At 63.6% G+C, this 17,735-nt stretch overlaps 1 protein-coding gene across 1 annotated transcript in view; it reads left to right on the top strand.

Annotated features, from left to right (window-relative positions):
• Window positions 1–199: 199 nt before the first annotated feature.
• The window catches only part of AMSG_02537 (uncharacterized protein), a gene marked incomplete at its 5' end in the record, with an annotated part of 21,633 nt that continues 4,097 nt past the window's right edge, over window positions 200–17,735 (top strand). Inside the window, 5 exons of the mRNA XM_013903997.1 lie at window positions 200–332; window positions 388–638; window positions 668–6,821; window positions 6,906–15,586; window positions 15,796–17,722. Coding sequence (XP_013759451.1) covers window positions 200–332; window positions 388–638; window positions 668–6,821; window positions 6,906–15,586; window positions 15,796–17,722 — 17,146 coding nt within the window. The remainder of the gene's footprint in view (window positions 333–387; window positions 639–667; window positions 6,822–6,905; window positions 15,587–15,795; window positions 17,723–17,735) is intronic.

Here is a 17,735-nt window from a genome sequence, read left to right as displayed (position 1 = left end):
CCCCCCCCCCCCCCCCCCCCCCCCCCCCCCTCGCCCTCGCCCTCGCCCTCGCCCTCCTCTTCCCTTTTCCTGTTTCTCCCTGGCAAGCTGCTGGACTGTTGCTTGTTGTGTTGACGGGGAAGGGACATGGGGATACTTACAGATAGACGGAGTGGGTGGGCGTGGAAATGGGGTAGGTCGGCAACAAGGCACTTGGCATATGGACTCTGCAGGCTCTGCCGAGTCGTGGGAGCAGTTCCATGGATCACAAGAGCTGGTGAGATCAGGGCACTCGTCACGGGCTCACTCGCTTGACTCGCATCGGGTGCGGCGGGTCAAGGCACGGCGGCATCGTTCGTCGCGGTACCACCGTCACGGAAACGGGCACGGACACGGTACCGGACACAGCACAGGTGACAGTCATCGGCGGTATCACGGCCATCGGCATCGGCATCGGCACAGTGGTCATCACAGTGGTCATCACAGCGGTCATCACAGCGGTCATCACAGCGGTGGCGGTGGCGGCCGTCGCCATCATGGCCATCGCCATCATCATCACCATCGTCGCCACCACCACCAGCATTCCCGGCGGCACTTGCATGGCCACCGGCACCACCTGCATGGTAGTGCTGGCAGGCATCGGCGGCGGGTGCGACGGAGTCGACACGGACACGGAGACGAAGGCGAGAATGGCCATGGTCATGGCGTGGGCGGGGCCGAGGATGAGACAATGTTGCTTATTCCTGTGATGGACGGCGCTGGTTCTGCGGACAAGTCGCAGTGGGCGTTTGTGCCTCATGCAGGCTCAGTATCGCAAGATGAGCTCGACGCAATCGCCACCAAAGAGCGCGATGCGTGGCGCTACAGGACGCAAAAGCCACGGGGGAGCGATGCTGGAGTCGCGGAGACTCGCATGCTCGATCCTGCGTACACCGAATCGGGCGAGGAGACAAGGAGCGACAGCAGCGTGTACGAGTACGAGTCGTACGAGTACGGGTCGGACAAGAGCAAGTCAGACGAATTCGGGTCGGATGAGTACGGATCTCTGCAGTCTCTCTCTTCGATCACCGTCTCATCCGAGTACATGGCGGACAAAGTACCCGAGGTTGCTGTGGCCAAAGGAGACGAAGCAATCGCAGCAGCTCTCATGGAGACAACGTCGTCATCAGAGTCGACAGCGTCACCACTGTCGACAGGATCTGTGTATGCCACGGACAACGTGCCGCACCAAACGCAGGTGCTTTCGGACGAGTCGTCCGAAACAAGCAGCACGCGACCAGAGGAAGCGCTCCGCGAGCAGGTGAGGCAGATGGCCAAGTCGTTTGACTCGATGGCGCGGCGGGTGGCCGAGAAGCTTGCTGACGAACAGGACGCCGTGGACGAGGCGCTCGACGACATGGAGGCGCGAGTTGCTGGGCTCGAGGATGCTGCGGACCGACTCGAGGGCGCCTCTGACGGCGAGGTCTCGTATGTCGAGGATGTGTCGCGATACGTGCCCGAAAATGTGGCGTATCGCATTCCTGCCGACGAGGCGTCAGACTCGCGGTACGTAGTTCATGCTCGTGTCCCGGGCACGACGTATGACGAGACTTCCGCGTACCCGGCAGGTGACTTTGGGTCGCGATCTCCAGCACAAACGCTTTCTGGTGGCACTGAGACGTTGCCGTCGTCGTCATCGTACGGGGGTACGGACGCGCTACCGTTCAACGGTCCCTTGGGCGGTAGCGAGTCTAAGCCACCGTTGTCGTACAGCGGCGAGGCTGCTGGGTACGAGGCACGGGCTGCGCCGTCGACTGTGTCAGCGCCATCATCGTACAGCGGCGAGGCTGCTGGGTACGCGCCTGGGAGTGAGCCGTCCAAGGCTGCGCCATCATCGTACAGCGGCGATGCTACTGGGTACAAGGCACGAGCTGCGCGATCGACTGTGTCTCCGCCATCATCGTACAGCGGCGAGGCTGCTGGGTACGCGCCTGGGAGCGAGCCGTCCGAGGCTGCGCCATCATCGTACAGCGGCGAAGCTGCTGGGTACGCGCCTGGGAGTGAGCCGTCCGAGGCTGCGCCATCGTCGTACAGCGGCGAAGCTGCTGGGTACAAGGCACGAGCTGCGCCGTCCGAGGCTGCGCCATCGTCGTACAGCGGCGAGGCTGCTGGGTATGCGCCTGGGAGCGAGCCTTCCGAGGCTGCACCATCGTCGTACAGCGGCGAAGCTGCTGGGTACAAGGCACGGACTGCGCCATCGACTGTGTCTGCGCCATCATCGTACAGCGGCGAGGCTGCTGGGTACGCGCCTGGGAGTGAGCCGTCCGAGGCTGCGCCATCGTCGTACAGCGGCGAGGCTGCTGGGTACAAGACACGAGCTGCGCCGTCGACTGTGTCTGCACCATCATCGTACAGCGGCGAGGCTGCTGGGTACGCGCCTGGGAGTGAGCCGTCCGAGGCTGCGCCATCATCGTACAGCGGCGAGGCTACTGGGTACAAAGCACGGGCTGCACCGTCGACTGTGTCTCCGCCATCATCGTACAGCGGCGAAGCTGCTGGGTACGCGCCTGGGAGTGAGCCGTCCGAGGCAACGCCATCATCGTACAGCGGCGAGGCTGCTGGGTACGCGCCTGGGAGCGAGCCGTCCGAGGCTGCGCCATCATCGTACAGCGACGAGGCTGCTGGGTACAAGGCACGAGCTGCGCCATCGACTGTGTCAGCGCCATCATCGTACAGCGGCGAAGCTGCTGGGTACGCGCCTGGGAGCGAGCCGTCCGAGGCTGCGCCATCGTCGTACAGCGGCGAGGCTGCTGGGTACAAGACACGAGCTGCGCCGTCGACTGTGTCAGCGCCATCATCGTACAGCGGCGATGCTACTGGGTTCACATGCAGGCATGGCGCCACTGAGGCGTTGTCGCCATCGCACAGCGGCGATTACGAGGATACTATCTCCTCTTCTATCCAATACGGCACCGACGCTGTGGTTTACAGGAGGTCGCTGCCGCCACCGTGTAGCGTTCAAGACAACGGTCAGGGTTTCAAGTCTGCGACACATGCCGTATCGTCTGAGTATGACGCGTCATACTCCATCAAGTACCGAGCACCTGACACCTCGTCTTATGATGCATCAGCCAGGGTGCTGTACCGCGCACCTGGTAGTACGGAGTCGATGTATGAAGCGTCCTACAACGTCATCTACCGCTCTGCAGTTGGTAATTCTGGCCGGCATCCAACGCTGTCATCCCTAACGGGCGAGGCTGCTGGGTACGCACCCGGCAACGAGCCGTCCGAGGATGCACCGTCATCGTACAGCGGCGAGGCTGCTGGGTACGAGGCACGCGCTGCGCCGTCGACTGTGTCAGCGCCATCATCGTACAGCGGCGAGGCTGCTGGGTACGCGCCTGGGAGTGAGCCGTCCGAGGCTGCGCCATCGTCGTACAGCGGCGAGGTTGCTGGGTACAAGGCACGAGCTGCGCCATCGACTGTGTCAGCGCCATCATCGTACAGCGGCGAAGCTGCTGGGTACAAGGCCCGGACTGCGCCATCGACTGTGTCAGCGCCATCATCGTACAGCGGCGAGGCTGCTGGGTACGCGCCTGGGAGTGAGCCGTCCGAGGCTGCGCCATCGTCGTACAGCGGCGAGGCTGCTGGGTACAAGGCACGAGCTGCGCCATCGACTGTGTCTGCGCCATCATCGTACAGCGGCGAAGCTGCTGGGTACGCGCCTGGGAGTGAGCCGTCCGAGGCTGCGCCATCATCGTACAGTGGCGAGGCTGCTGGGTACGCGCCTGGGAGCGAGCCGTCCGAGGCTGCGCCATCATCGTACAGCGGCGAGGCTGCTGGGTACAAGGCACGAGCTGCACCGTCGACTGTGTCTCCGCCATCGTCGTACAGCGGCGAGGCTGCTGGGTACGCGCCTGGGAGCGAGCCGTCCGAGGCTGCGCCATCATCGTACAGCGGCGAGGCTACTGGGTACAAAGCACGGGCTGCACCGTCGACTGTGTCTGCGCCATCATCGTACAGCGGCGATGCTGTTGGGTACGCGCCTGGGAGTGAGCCGTCCGAGGCTGCGCCATCATCGTACAGCGGCGAGGCTGCTGGGTACGCGCCTGGGAGCGAGCCGTCCGAGGCTGCGCTATCATCGTACAGCGGCGAGGCTGCTGGGTACGCGCCTGGGAGCGAGCCGTCCGAGGCTGCGCTATCATCGTACAGCGGCGAGGCTGCTGGGTACGAGGCACGAGCTGCACCGTCGACTGTGTCTCCGCCATCGTCGTACAGCGGCGAGGCTGCTGGGTACGCGCCTGGGAGCGAGCCGTCCGAGGCTGCGCCATCATCGTACAGCGGCGAGGCTACTGGGTACAAAGCACGGGCTGCACCGTCGACTGTGTCTGCGCCATCATCGTACAGCGGCGATGCTGTTGGGTACGCGCCTGGGAGTGAGCCGTCCGAGGCTGCGCCATCATCGTACAGCGGCGAGGCTGCTGGGTACGCGCCTGGGAGCGAGCCGTCCGAGGCTGCGCTATCATCGTACAGCGGCGAGGCTGCTGGGTACGAGGCACGGGCTGCGCCGTCGACTGTGTCTGCGCCATCATCGTACAGCGGCGAGGCTGCTGGGTACGCGCCTGGGAGCGAGCCGTCCGAGGCAACGCCATCATCGTACAGCGGCGAGGCTGCTGGGTACAAGGCCCGGACTGCGCCATCGACTGTGTCAGCGCCATCATCGTACAGCGGCGAGGCTGCTGGGTATGCGCCTGGGAGCGAGCCGTCCGAGGCTGCGCCATCATCGTACAGCGGCGAAGCTGCTGGGTACAAGGCCCGGACTGCGCCATCGACTGTGTCAGCGCCATCATCGTACAGCGGCGAGGCTACTGGGTACAAGGCACGAGCTGCGCGATCGACTGTGTCTGCGCCATCATCGTACAGCGGCGATGCTACTGGGTACAAAGAACGGGCTGTACCGTCGACTGTGTCTGCGCCATCATCGTACAGCGGCGAGGCTGCTGGGTACAAGGCACGGACTGCACCGTCGACTGTGTCAGCGCCATCATCGTACAGCGGCGAAGCTGCTGGGTACAAGGCCCGGACTGCGCCATCGACTGTGTCAGCGCCATCATCGTACAGCGGCGAGGCTGCTGGGTACGCGCCTGGGAGTGAGCCGTCCGAGGCTGCGCCATCGTCGTACAGCGGCGAAGCTGCTGGGTACAAGGCACGGACTGCGCCATCGACTGTGTCTGCGCCATCATCGTACAGCGGCGAGGCTGCTGGGTACGCGCCTGGGAGTGAGCCGTCCGAGGCTGCGCCATCGTCGTACAGCGGCGAGGCTGCTGGGTACAAGGCACGGACTGCGCCGTCCGAGGCTGCACCATCGTCGTACAGCGGCGAGGCTGCTGGGTACGCGCCTGGGAGCGAGCCGTCCGAGGCTGCGCCATCATCGTACAGCGGCGAGGCTGCTGGGTACAAGGCCCGGACTGCGCCATCGACTGTGTCAGCGCCATCATCGTACAGCGGCGAGGCTGCTGGGTATGCGCCTGGGAGCGAGCCGTCCGAGGCTGCGCCATCATCGTACAGCGGCGAAGCTGCTGGGTACGCGCCTGGGAGTGAGCCGTCCGAGGCTGCGCCATCATCGTACAGCGGCGAAGCTGCTGGGTACGCGCCTGGGAGTGAGCCGTCCGAGGCTGCGCCATCATCGTACAGCGGCGAGGCTGCTCGGTACAAGGCACGAGCTGCGCCGTCCAAGGCTGCGCCATCGTCGTACAGCGGCGAGGCTGCTGGGTACGCGCCTGGGAGTGAGCCGTCCGAGGCTGCGCCATCGTCGTACAGCGGCGAGGCTGCTGGGTACAAGGCACGGACTGCGCCATCGACTGTGTCAGCGCCATCATCGTACAGCGGCGATGCTACTGGGTACAAAGAACGGGCTGTACCGTCGACTGTGTCTGCGCCATCATCGTACAGCGGCGAGGCTGCTGGGTACGCGCCTGGGAGCGAGCCGTCCGAGACTGCGCCATCATCGTACAGCGGCGAAGCTGCTGGGTACAAGGCACGGACTGCGCCATCGACTGTGTCAGCGCCATCATCGTACAGCGGCGAGGCTGCTGGGTACGCGCCTGGGAGTGAGCCGTCCGAGGCTGCGCCATCGTCGTACAGCGGCGAGGCTGCTGGGTACAAGACACGAGCTGCGCCGTCGACTGTGTCAGCGCCATCGTCGTACAGCGGCGAGGCTGCTGTGTTTGATCATGTCGACAGACTTGCTTCCAAGACCGTGGCGTCGTCATACAGTGGTGAAGCTTTTGAGTTTTTCAAACCGAGCGAGTCATCTGAGGTCATGACTCCTCTGTCGTCGTATTCGGGCGACCAAGCTGGTTTCGTGGCCAAGCCGACTGTGCCGGAGTTGTCGGCCCCATCATCGCACCTGACCGACAGGGCAGATTTTACCAAGCCAAGTGAGCCACCTGAAGACATCATCGAGCCGTCATCGTACTCAGGCGAGTATGCACGCTTCCACGCGAAGCCTGTGTCAGAGTCACACTCGCTGACTTCTACATCAGCTGAAACATACAGCAGCTCGTCATCGCGCATAACTCATGAGAGCGACATGCTCAACTACCTTGACCTGATTGACCAACATATCCGTGGCCTACAGACGTCGATGCAGACCGCTTCTGTCGCTGTCACGGACAAAGTCGGCTCATTGACCGATCGCATGGATGGGGCCGAGAATCATCTCCGACTCGACATGCGAACGGATGGTATGGCCACCGTGGCTGGTCATCCTGTGGACGAGCTCCTTGGCACGCAGCAAATGCTCTCCGACGATATGTACGGAACCGAGTATGCAATTGCCGGCGCAAGCTTTGCCAAGCGGAGTACTTCACCACCAGATTCTTCTGACTATGGCACTGATGTCATTGCGCGACGTGTGGGTGGGGCTTTTGCTGTTACGGACGGAGAGGCTCGCAAGCACGGCGTCGTCGACTATCTGGCTGGCGTGAAGGTCAAGGTGGACAGACTTGCCAAAGGCATGGAGGAGGTGTTTGACGACAACATCAAGCTCGTGGCGGCTCTCGAGGACAACGTGGATGACCTTGAGGATATGAAGGCTGACGCGGAGGCGCTTGCGGCAGCGGAGGCCGAGGCTTCGATTGCGTTAGCACTCCAAGCAGCGCAGGAGCGACTTGCAGCGAAGTCCAGCAGCTACGACACAGATGCTACCGGATTCCAGGCGAAGGACATGGGGTCAGGTGCATCGTCGTCGTACTCTGGCGACTATGCCGGTTTCCAGGCCAAGACAGCGGCATCGACCATGTCGGCACCATCGTCATACTCGACCGACCAGGCTGGGTTTGCCAAGCCGAGCGAGTCGTCTGAGGCTGCCATTGAGCCGTCGTCATACTCGACCGACCAGGCTGGATTTGTGCCGATGAGCGCCAGCTCCGCTGCACCGTCGTCGTACTCAGGCGACTACGCCGGTTTCCAGGCCAAGACAGCGGTATCGACAGTGTCGGCGCCGTCGTCGTACTCGGTGGATCACACTGCAACTACGGGCGTGGAGCTCCATGAGGTCTCGACCACTTCGTATTCCGGCACGGACGCAGTAGTGTTTAAGAACCCTGTTGTGACACCAATGGGCATGTCGTCATTCTACTCGGCGGACCGGAGTAAGCTCTTCAAACCAAGCGCGTCGTCTGAAGCTGCCGTGTCGTCGTCGTACTCGACCGACCAGGCTGGGTCTGTGCCGAAGAGCACCAGCTCCGCCGCACCGTCGTCGTACTCAGGCGACTACGCCGGTTTCCAGGCCAAAACAGCGGCATCGACCATGTCGGCACCATCGTCGTACTCGACCGACCAGGCTGGGTTCGCCAAGCCGAGCGAGTCGTCTGAGGCTGCCATTGAGCCGTCGTCATACTCGACCGACCAGGCTGGATTTGTGCCGATGAGCGCCAGCTCCGCTGCACCGTCGTCGTACTCAGGCGACTACGCCGGTTTCCAGGCCAAAACGACGGCATCGACAGTGTCGGCGTCGTCGTCATACTCGACCGACCAGGCTGGGTTCGCCAAGCCGAGCGAGGCGTCCGAGGCTGCCGTGCCATCGTCGTACTCGACCGAACAGGCTGGGTTCGTACCGATGAGCACCAGCTCCGCTGCACCGTCGTCGTACTCGGGCGACTACGCCGGCTTCCAGGTCAAGACGACGGTATCGACCACGTCGGCGCCGTCGTCCTACTCAGGTGACCATACTGGCTTTCACGCCAAGACAGCGGCATCGACAGCGTCGGCGCCGTCGTCGTACTCGACCGACCAGGCTGGGTTTGTCCAGCCGAGCGAGTCGTCCGAGGCTGCCACGCCGTCGTCGTACTCGGGCGATTACGCTGGTTTCCAGGCCAAGACAGCGGCATCGACAGCGTCGGTGCCATCGTCGCACTCGACCGACCAGGCTGGGTTTGCCAAGCCGAGCGAGTCGTCTGAGGCTGCCATTGAGCCGTCGTCATACTCGACCGACCAGGCTGGATTTGTGCCGATGAGCGCCAGCTCCGCTGCACCGTCGTCGTACTCAGGCGATTACGCCGGCTTCCAGGCCAAGACAGCGGCATCGACCATGTCGGCACCATCGTCGTACTCGACCGACCAGGCTGGGTTTGCCAAGCCGAGCGAGGCATCTGAGGCTGCCGCGTCGTCGTCATACTCGACCGACCAGGCTGGGTTTGCCAAGCTGAGCGAGTCGTCTGAGGCTGCCGCGTCGTCGTCGTACTCGACCGACCAGGCTGGATTTGTGCCGATGAGCGCCAGCTCCGCTGTACCGTCGTCGTACTCAGGCGACTACGCCGGTTTCCAGGCCAAAACGACGGCATCGACAGTGTCGTCGCCATCGTTGTACTCGACTGACCAGGCTGGTTTTGCCAAGCCGAGCGAGTCGTCCGAGGCTGCCATTGAGCCGTCGTCATACTCGACCGACCAGGCTGGGTTTGTGCCGATGAGCACCAGCTCCGCTCCACCGTCGTCGTACTCAGGCGACTACGCCGGTTTCCAGGCCAAAACGACGGCATCGACAGTGTCGGCGTCGTCGTCATACTCGACCGACCAGGCTGGGTTCGCCAAGCCAAGCGAGGCATCTGAGGCTGCCGCGTCGTCGTCATACTCGACCGACCAGGCTGGGTTTGCCAAGCTGAGCGAGTCGTCTGAGGCTGCCGCGTCGTCGTCGTACTCGACCGACCAGGCTGGATTTGTGCCGATGAGCGCCAGCTCCGCTGTACCGTCGTCGTACTCAGGCGACTACGCCGGTTTCCAGGCCAAAACGACGGCATCGACAGTGTCGTCGCCATCGTTGTACTCGACTGACCAGGCTGGTTTTGCCAAGCCGAGCGAGTCGTCCGAGGCTGCCATTGAGCCGTCGTCATACTCGACCGACCAGGCTGGGTTTGTGCCGATGAGCACCAGCTCCGCTCCACCGTCGTCGTACTCAGGCGACTACGCCGGTTTCCAGGCCAAAACGACGGCATCGACAGTGTCGGCGTCGTCGTCATACTCGACCGACCAGGCTGGGTTCGCCAAGCCAAGCGAGGCATCTGAGGCTGCCGCGTCGTCGTCATACTCGACCGACCAGGCTGGGTTTGCCAAGCTGAGCGAGTCGTCTGAGGCTGCCGCGTCGTCGTCGTACTCGACCGACCAGGCTGGGTTTGTGCCGATGAGCACCAGCTCCGCTCCACCGTCGTCGTACTCGGGTGACCACGCCGGTTTCCAGGCCAAAACGACGGCATCGACAGTGTCGTCGCCATCGTTGTACTCGACCGACCAGGCTGGGTTTGCCAAGCCGAGCGAGTCGTCCGAGGCTGCCATTGAGCCGTCGTCATACTCGACCGACCAGGCTGGGTTTGTGCCGATGAGCACCAGCTCCGCTCCACCGTCGTCGTACTCGGGTGACCACGCCGGTTTCCAGGCCAAGACAGGGGTATCGACAGTGTCGGCGCTATCGTTGACGTCGGTGGACATGGTGCTGGCCGCCAGCTCAGATCGTGATGAGCGGTCGGCCACGTCTAATTATGGTACCGATGCAGTTGTCATCAAGGCGCCGCCGCGTCAACCTGCATGCGAACCTTCGTCGGAGTGTGTCAAGGTTGGAGAGACACCCACGTTTTCGGATGAGGCAGATGTACTGGGGTATCTTCAGCTGGTGGACAACCATGTGCGCGGGATGGAGGCTGCGATGCATGGCTCGTCACAGGCTGTGGCCAGCAAAGTGCACGACATCACCACCAATGTCCATGATGCGGAGATGATGATGACTAGAGCTGACTCGGATGACGTTGGCCACTTTACTGGTCGCGACATGAGTGAGATCCTTGGCACTGATGGGTCTGACCAGGAGCCCGGATATGCTATGGCCGGGGTAACCGAGCGCGGCACCGCACCTCCCATCTCATCTGATTACGGGACAGATGTGGTGGCACGGCGTGGCCACGGGCCGGCGGCGACGTCGAATATGATTGGACGCGCGGGAGTGATCGCTTCACTGGCAGGAGTCAAGTCGAAGGTGACTCGACTGGCACAAGGCATGGGGGAGGTGTTTGACGACAACGCCAAGCTCGTGGCGGCTCTCGAGGACAACGTGGATGACCTTGAGGATATGAAGGCTGACGCGGAGGCGCTTGTGGCAGCGGAGGCCGAGGCTTCGATTGCGTTAGCACTCCAAGCAGCGCAGGAGCGACTTGCAGCGAAGTCCAGCAGCTACGACACAGATGCTACCGGATTCCAGGCGAAGGACATGGGGTCAGGTGCATCGTCGTCGTACTCTGGCGACTATGCCGGTTTTCAGGCCAAGACAGCGGCATCGACAGCGTCGCTGCCATCGTCGCACTCGACCGACCAGGCTGGGTTTGTGCCGATGAGCACCAGCTCCGCTGCACCGTCGTCGTACTCGGGCGACTATGCTGGTTTCCAGGCCAAGACAGCAGCATCGACCATGTCGGCACCATCGTCGTACTCGACCGACCAGGCTGGGTTTGTCCAGCCGAGCGAGTCGTCCGAGGCTGCCACGCCGTCGTCGTACTCGGGCGATTACGCTGGTTTCCAGGCCAAGACAGCGGCATCGACAGCGTCGGTGCCATCGTCGCACTCGACCGACCAGGCTGGGTTTGTGCCGATGAGCACCAGCTCCGCTGCACCGTCGTCGTACTCGGGCGACTACGCCGGTTTCCAGGCCAAGACGGCGGCATCGACAGTGTCGGCGTCGTCGTCATACTCGACCGACCAGGCTGGGTTCGCCAAGCCGAGCGAGGCGTCCGAGGCTGCCGTGCCATCGTCGTACTCGACCGAACAGGCTGGGTTCGTACCGATGAGCACCAGCTCCGCTGCACCGTCGTCGTACTCGGGCGACTACGCCGGCTTCCAGGTCAAGACGACGGTATCGACCACGTCGGCGCCGTCGTCCTACTCAGGTGACCATACTGGCTTTCACGCCAAGACAGCGGCATCGACAGCGTCGGCGCCGTCGTCGTACTCGACCGACCAGGCTGGGTTTGTCCAGCCGAGCGAGTCGTCCGAGGCTGCCACGCCGTCGTCGTACTCGGGCGATTACGCTGGTTTCCAGGCCAAGACAGCGGCATCGACAGCGTCGGTGCCATCGTCGCACTCGACCGACCAGGCTGGGTTTGTGCCGATGAGCACCAGCTCCGCTGCACCGTCGTCGTACTCGGGCGACTATGCTGGTTTCCAGGCCAAGACAGCAGCATCGACAGCGTCGGCGCCGTCGTCGTACTCGACCGACCAGGCTGGGTTTGTGCCGATGAGCACCAGCTCCGCTGCATCGTCGTCGTACTCGGGTGACCACGCCGGTTTCCAGGCCAAGACAGCGGCATCGACCATGTCGGCACCATCGTCGTACTCGACCGACCAGGCTGGGTTTGTCCAGCCGAGCGAGTCGTCCGAGGCTGCCACGCCGTCGTCGTACTCGGGCGATTACGCTGGTTTCCAGGCCAAGACAGCGGCATCGACAGCGTCGGTGCCATCGTCGCACTCGACCGACCAGGCTGGGTTTGTGCCGATGAGCACCAGCTCCGCTGCACCGTCGTCGTACTCGGGCGACTACGCCGGTTTCCAGGCCAAGACGGCGGCATCGACAGTGTCGGCGTCGTCGTCATACTCGACCGACCAGGCTGGGTTCGCCAAGCCGAGCGAGGCGTCCGAGGCTGCCGCGCCATCGTCGTACTCGACCGAACAGGCTGGGTTCGTACCGATGAGCACCAGCTCCGCTGCACCGTCGTCGTACTCGGGCGACTACGCCGGCTTCCAGGTCAAGACGACGGTATCGACCACGTCGGCGCCGTCGTCCTACTCAGGTGACCATACTGGCTTTCACGCCAAGACAGCGGCATCGACAGCGTCGGCGCCGTCGTCGTACTCGACCGACCAGGCTGGGTTTGTCCAGCCGAGCGAGTCGTCCGAGGCTGCCACGCCGTCGTCGTACTCGGGCGATTACGCTGGTTTCCAGGCCAAGACAGCGGCATCGACAGCGTCGGTGCCATCGTCGCACTCGACCGACCAGGCTGGGTTTGTGCCGATGAGCACCAGCTCCGCTGCACCGTCGTCGTACTCGGGCGACTATGCTGGTTTCCAGGCCAAGACAGCGGCATCGACAGTGTCGGCACCATCGTCGTACTCGACCGACCCGGCTGGGTTCGCCAAGCCGAGCGAGTCGTCTGAGGCTGCCATTGAGCCGTCGTCATACTCGACCGACCAGGCTGGATTTGTGCCGATGAGCGCCAGCTCCGCTGCACCGTCGTCGTACTCAGGCGATTACGCCGGCTTCCAGGCCAAGACAGCGGCATCGACCATGTCGGCACCATCGTCGTACTCGACCGACCAGACTGGGTTTGCCAAGCCGAGCGAGGCATCTGAGGCTGCCGCGTCGTCGTCATACTCGACCGACCAGGCTGGGTTTGCCAAGCCGAGCGAGTCGTCTGAGGCTGCCGCGTCGTCGTCGTACTCGACCGACCAAGCTGGGTTTGCCAAGCCGAGCGAGTCGTCCGAGGCTGCCGCGCCGTCGTCGTACTCGACCGACCACACTGGGTTCGCCAAGCCGAGCGAGGCATCTGAGGCTGCCGCGTCGTCGTCATACTCGACCGACCAGGCTGGGTTTGCCAAGCCGAGCGAGTCGTCTGAGGCTGCCGCGTCGTCGTCGTACTCGACCGACCAGGCTGGGTTTGTGCCGATGAGCACCAGCTCCGCCGCACCGTCGTCATACTCGGGTGACCACGCCGGTTTCCAGGCCAAGACAGCGGCATCGACCATGTCGGCACCATCGTCGTACTCGACCGACCAGGCTGGGTTTGCCAAGCCGAGCGAGTCGTCTGAGGCTGCCGCGTCGTCGTCGTACTCGACCGACCAGGCTGGGTTTGTGCCGATGAGCACCAGCTCCGCCGCACCGTCGTCATACTCGGGTGACCACGCCGGTTTCCAGGCCAAGACAGCGGCATCGACCATGTCGGCACCATCGTCGTACTCGACCGACCAGACTGGGTTCGCCAAGCCGAGCGAGTCGTCTGAGGCTGCCGCGTCGTCGTCGTACTCGACCGACCAGGCTGGGTTTGCCAAGCCGAGCGAGTCGTCTGAGGTTGCCGTTCAGCCGTCGTCGTACTCGACGGATGGAGCTGTATTTGCCAAGCCCAGCCAGCCCACCGTCATGTCATTCTCACACTCGACATACGTCACTGACGGCTCATGTCTTGACGAAGCGAGCAGCGAAGGATATAGCTCAAGCTACAGTGTCGACTTTGGTGCGTTCTCCGAGCTGACCTATTCGTCTGACTCGAATTCCAGGTCTGGCTCTGATTTACTCCCGGTCGAGACGTTATCCGAGTACGGAACCGATGCAGTTGCACGTGTTGCCCCAGCTCTGACAACACCGTCACAACACAGCGATGGTGCTGGAACTCTGATCCATCCCTTCCAGCCGCAGTCGTCCTACTCGGCGGATGCTGCTGGCTTCCATGCTCGCTCCGGGACTAATGGGACCGAGACACAGCCGTCTTCCTACTCTACGGATGGCGCTGGCTTCAAGGGCCGGTCTGGCGAGTCGCGACCGTCGTCCTACTCTACGGATGGTGCCGGGTTCAAGGGTCACTCCGGCGAGTCGCAGCCGTCGTCCTACTCTACGGATGCTGCTGGCTTCCATGTCCGCTCCGGGGCTGCTGGGACCGAGTCGCAGCCGTCGTCCTACTCTACGGATGGTACCGGGTTCAAGGGTCACTCCGGCGAGTCGCAGCCGTCGTCCTACTCGAATGATGCTGCTGGCTTCCATGCGCGCTCCGGGATTGCTGGGACCGAGTCGCAGCCGTCGTCCTACTCTACGGATGGCGCTGGCTTCAAGGGCCGGTCTGGCGAGTCGCGACCGTCGTCCTACTCTACGGATGGTGCCGGGTTCAAGGGTCACTCCGGCGAGTCGCAGCCGTCGTCCTACTCTACGGATGCTGCTGGCTTCCATCCCCGCTCCGGGATTGCTGGGACCGAGTCGCAGCCGTCGTCCTACTCTACGGATGGTACCGGATTCAAGGGTCGGTCTGGCGAGTCGCAGCCGTCGTCCTACTCTACGGATGGCGCTGGCTTCAAGGGCCGGTCTGGCGAGTCGCGACCGTCGTCCTACTCTACCGATGGTGCTGGGTTCAAGGGCCACTCCGACGAGTCGCAGCGGTCGTCCTACTCTACGGATGCTGCTGGCTTCCATCCCCGCTCCGGGGCTGCTGGGACCGAGTCGCAGCCGTCGTCCTACTCTACGGATGGTGCCGGGTTCAAGGGCTACTCCGGCGAGTCGCAGCCGTCTTCATACTCTACCGATGGCGCCGGGTTCAAGGGCCACTCCGACGAGTCGCAGCCGTCGTCCTACTCTACGGATGCTGCTGGCTTCCATCCCCGCTCCGGGGCTGCTGGGACCGAGTCGCAGCCGTCGTCCTACTCTACGGATGGTGCCGGGTTCAAGGGCTACTCCGGCGAGTCGCAGCCGTCGTCCTACTCTGCGGATGGCGCCGGGTTCAAGGGCCGGTCTGGCGAGTCGCAGCCGTCGTCCTACTCTACGGATGGTACCGGGTTCAAGGGTCACTCCGACGAGTCGCAGCGGTCGTCCTACTCTACGGATGCTGCTGGCTTCCATGCCCGCTCCGGGACTGCTGGGATCGAGTCGCAGCCGTCGTCCTACTCTATCGATGGCGCCGGGTTCAAGGGCCACTCCGACGAGTCGCGACCGTCGTCCTACTCTATGGATGCTGCTGGCTTCCATGCCCGCTCCGGGACTGCTGGGACCGAGTCGCAGCCGTCGTCCTACTCTACGGATGGTACCGGATTCAAGGGCCGGTCTGGCGAGTCGCAGCCGTCGTCCTACTCTACGGATGGTACCGGGTTCAAGGGCCGGTCTGGGGAGTCGCAGCCGTCGTCCTACTCTACGGATGGTGCTGGCTTCAAGGCCCGGTCCGGCGAGTCGCAGCCGTCGTCCTACTCTACGGATGGTGCCGGGTTCAAGGCCCGGTCCGGGGCTGCTGGGATCGAGTCGCAGCCGTCGTCCTACTCTACCGATGGCGCCGGGTTCAAGGGTCACTCCGACGAGTCGCAGTCGTCGTCCTACTCGAATGATGGTGCTGGCTTCCATGTCCGCTCCGGGATTGCTGGGACCGAGTCGCAGCCGTCGTCCTACTCTGCGGATGGCGCCGGGTTCAAGGGCCGGTCTGGCGAGACACAGCCGTCGTCCTACTCTACGGATGGTGCTGGCTTCAAGGCCTGGTCCGGCGAGTCGCAGCCGTCGTCCTACTCTACGGATGGTGCTGGCTTCCATCCCGCTCCGGGATTGCTGGGACCGAGTCGCAGCCGTCGTCCTACTCGAATGATGCTGCTGGCTTCCATGCCCGCTCCGGGACTGCTGGGACCGAGTCGCAGCGGTCGTCCTACTCTACGGATGGTACCGGATTCAAGGGCCGGTCTGGCGAGTCGCAGCCGTCGTCCTACTCGAATGATGCTGCTGGCTTCCATGCCCGCTCCGGGACTGCTGGGATCGAGTCGCAGCCGTCGTCCTACTCTACGGATGGTACCGGGTTCAAGGGTCGGTCTGGCGAGTCGCAGCCGTCGTCCTACTCTACGGATGGTACCGGGTTCAAGGGCCGGTCTGGGGAGTCGCAGCCGTCTTCATACTCTACGGATGGTGCCGGGTTCAAGGGTCACACCGGCGAGTCGCAGCGGTCGTCCTACTCGAATGATGCTGCTGGCTTCCATTCCCGCTCCGGGGCTGCTGGGACCGAGTCGCAGCCGTCGTCCTACTCTACGGATGGTGCCGGGTTCAAGGGCTACTCCGGCGAGTCGCAGCCGTCTTCATACTCTACCGATGGCGCCGGGTTCAAGGGCCGGTCCGGCGAGTCGCAGCCGTCGTCCTACTCTACGGATGGCGCCGGGTTCAAGGGCCGGTCCGACGAGTCGCGACCGTCGTCCTACTCTACGGATGCTGCTGGCTTCCATGCCCGCTCCGGGACTGCTGGGATCGAGTCGCAGCCGTCGTCCTACTCTACGGATGGTGCCGGGTTCAAGGGCCGGTCCGACGAGTCGCGACCGTCGTCCTACTCTACGGATGCTGCTGGCTTCCATGCCCGCTCCGGGACTGCTGGGATCGAGTCGCAGCCGTCGTCCTACTCTACGGATGGTACCGGGTTCAAGGGTCACTCCGACGAGTCGCAGCGGTCGTCCTACTCTACGGATGCTGCTGGCTTCCATCCCCGCTCCGGGATTGCTGGGACTGAGTCGCAGCCGTCGTCCTACTCTACGGATGGTGCCGGGTTCAAGGGCTACTCCGGCGAGTCGCAGCCGTCTTCATACTCTACCGATGGCGCCGGGTTCAAGGGCCGGTCCGGCGAGTCGCAGCCGTCGTCCTACTCTACGGATGGCGCCGGGTTCAAGGGTCGGTCTGGCGAGTCGCAGCCGTCGTCCTACTCTACGGATGGCGCTGGCTTCAAGGGTCACTCCGACGAGTCGCAGCGGTCGTCCTACTCTACGGATGCTGCTGGCTTCCATCCCCGCTCCGGGATTGCTGGGACCGAGTCGCAGCCGTCGTCCTACTCTACGGATGGTACCGGATTCAAGGGTCGGTCTGGCGAGTCGCAGCCGTCGTCCTACTCTACGGATGGCGCTGGCTTCAAGGGCCGGTCTGGCGAGTCGCGACCGTCGTCCTACTCTACGGACGGTGCCGGGTTCAAGGGTCACTCCGACGAGTCGCGACAGTCGTCCTACTCTACGGATGCTGCTGGCTTCCATCCCCGCTCCGGGGCTGCTGGGATCGAGTCGCAGCCGTCTTCATACTCTACGGATGGCGCCGGGTTCAAGGGCCACTCCGACGAGTCGCAGCGGTCGTCCTACTCTACGGATGCTGCTGGCTTCCATCCCCGCTCCGGGGCTGCTGGGACCGAGTCGCAGCCGTCGTCCTACTCTACGGATGGTACCGGGTTCAAGGGCCGGTCTGGCGAGACACAGCCGTCGTCCTACTCTACGGATGGTGCTGGCTTCAAGGCCCGGTCCGGCGAGTCGCAGCCGTCGTCCTACTCTATCGATGGCGCCGGGTTCAAGGGCCACTCCGACGAGTCGCAGCGGTCGTCCTACTCTACGGATGCTGCTGGCTTCCATCCCTGCTCCGGGGCTGCTGGGACCGAGTCGCAGCCGTCGTCCTACTCTACGGATGCTGCTGGCTTCCATCCCCGCTCCGGGGCTGCTGGGATCGAGTCGCAGCCGTCTTCATACTCTACGGATGGTGCCGGGTTCAA

This window comes from Thecamonas trahens (genome assembly GCF_000142905.1).
Source record: "Thecamonas trahens ATCC 50062 unplaced genomic scaffold supercont1.15, whole genome shotgun sequence".
Taxonomy (NCBI): Eukaryota; order Apusomonadida; family Apusomonadidae; genus Thecamonas; species Thecamonas trahens.
Note: the sequence above shows the minus strand (reverse complement) of the source record. Positions and strands in the feature narration are given on the sequence as shown.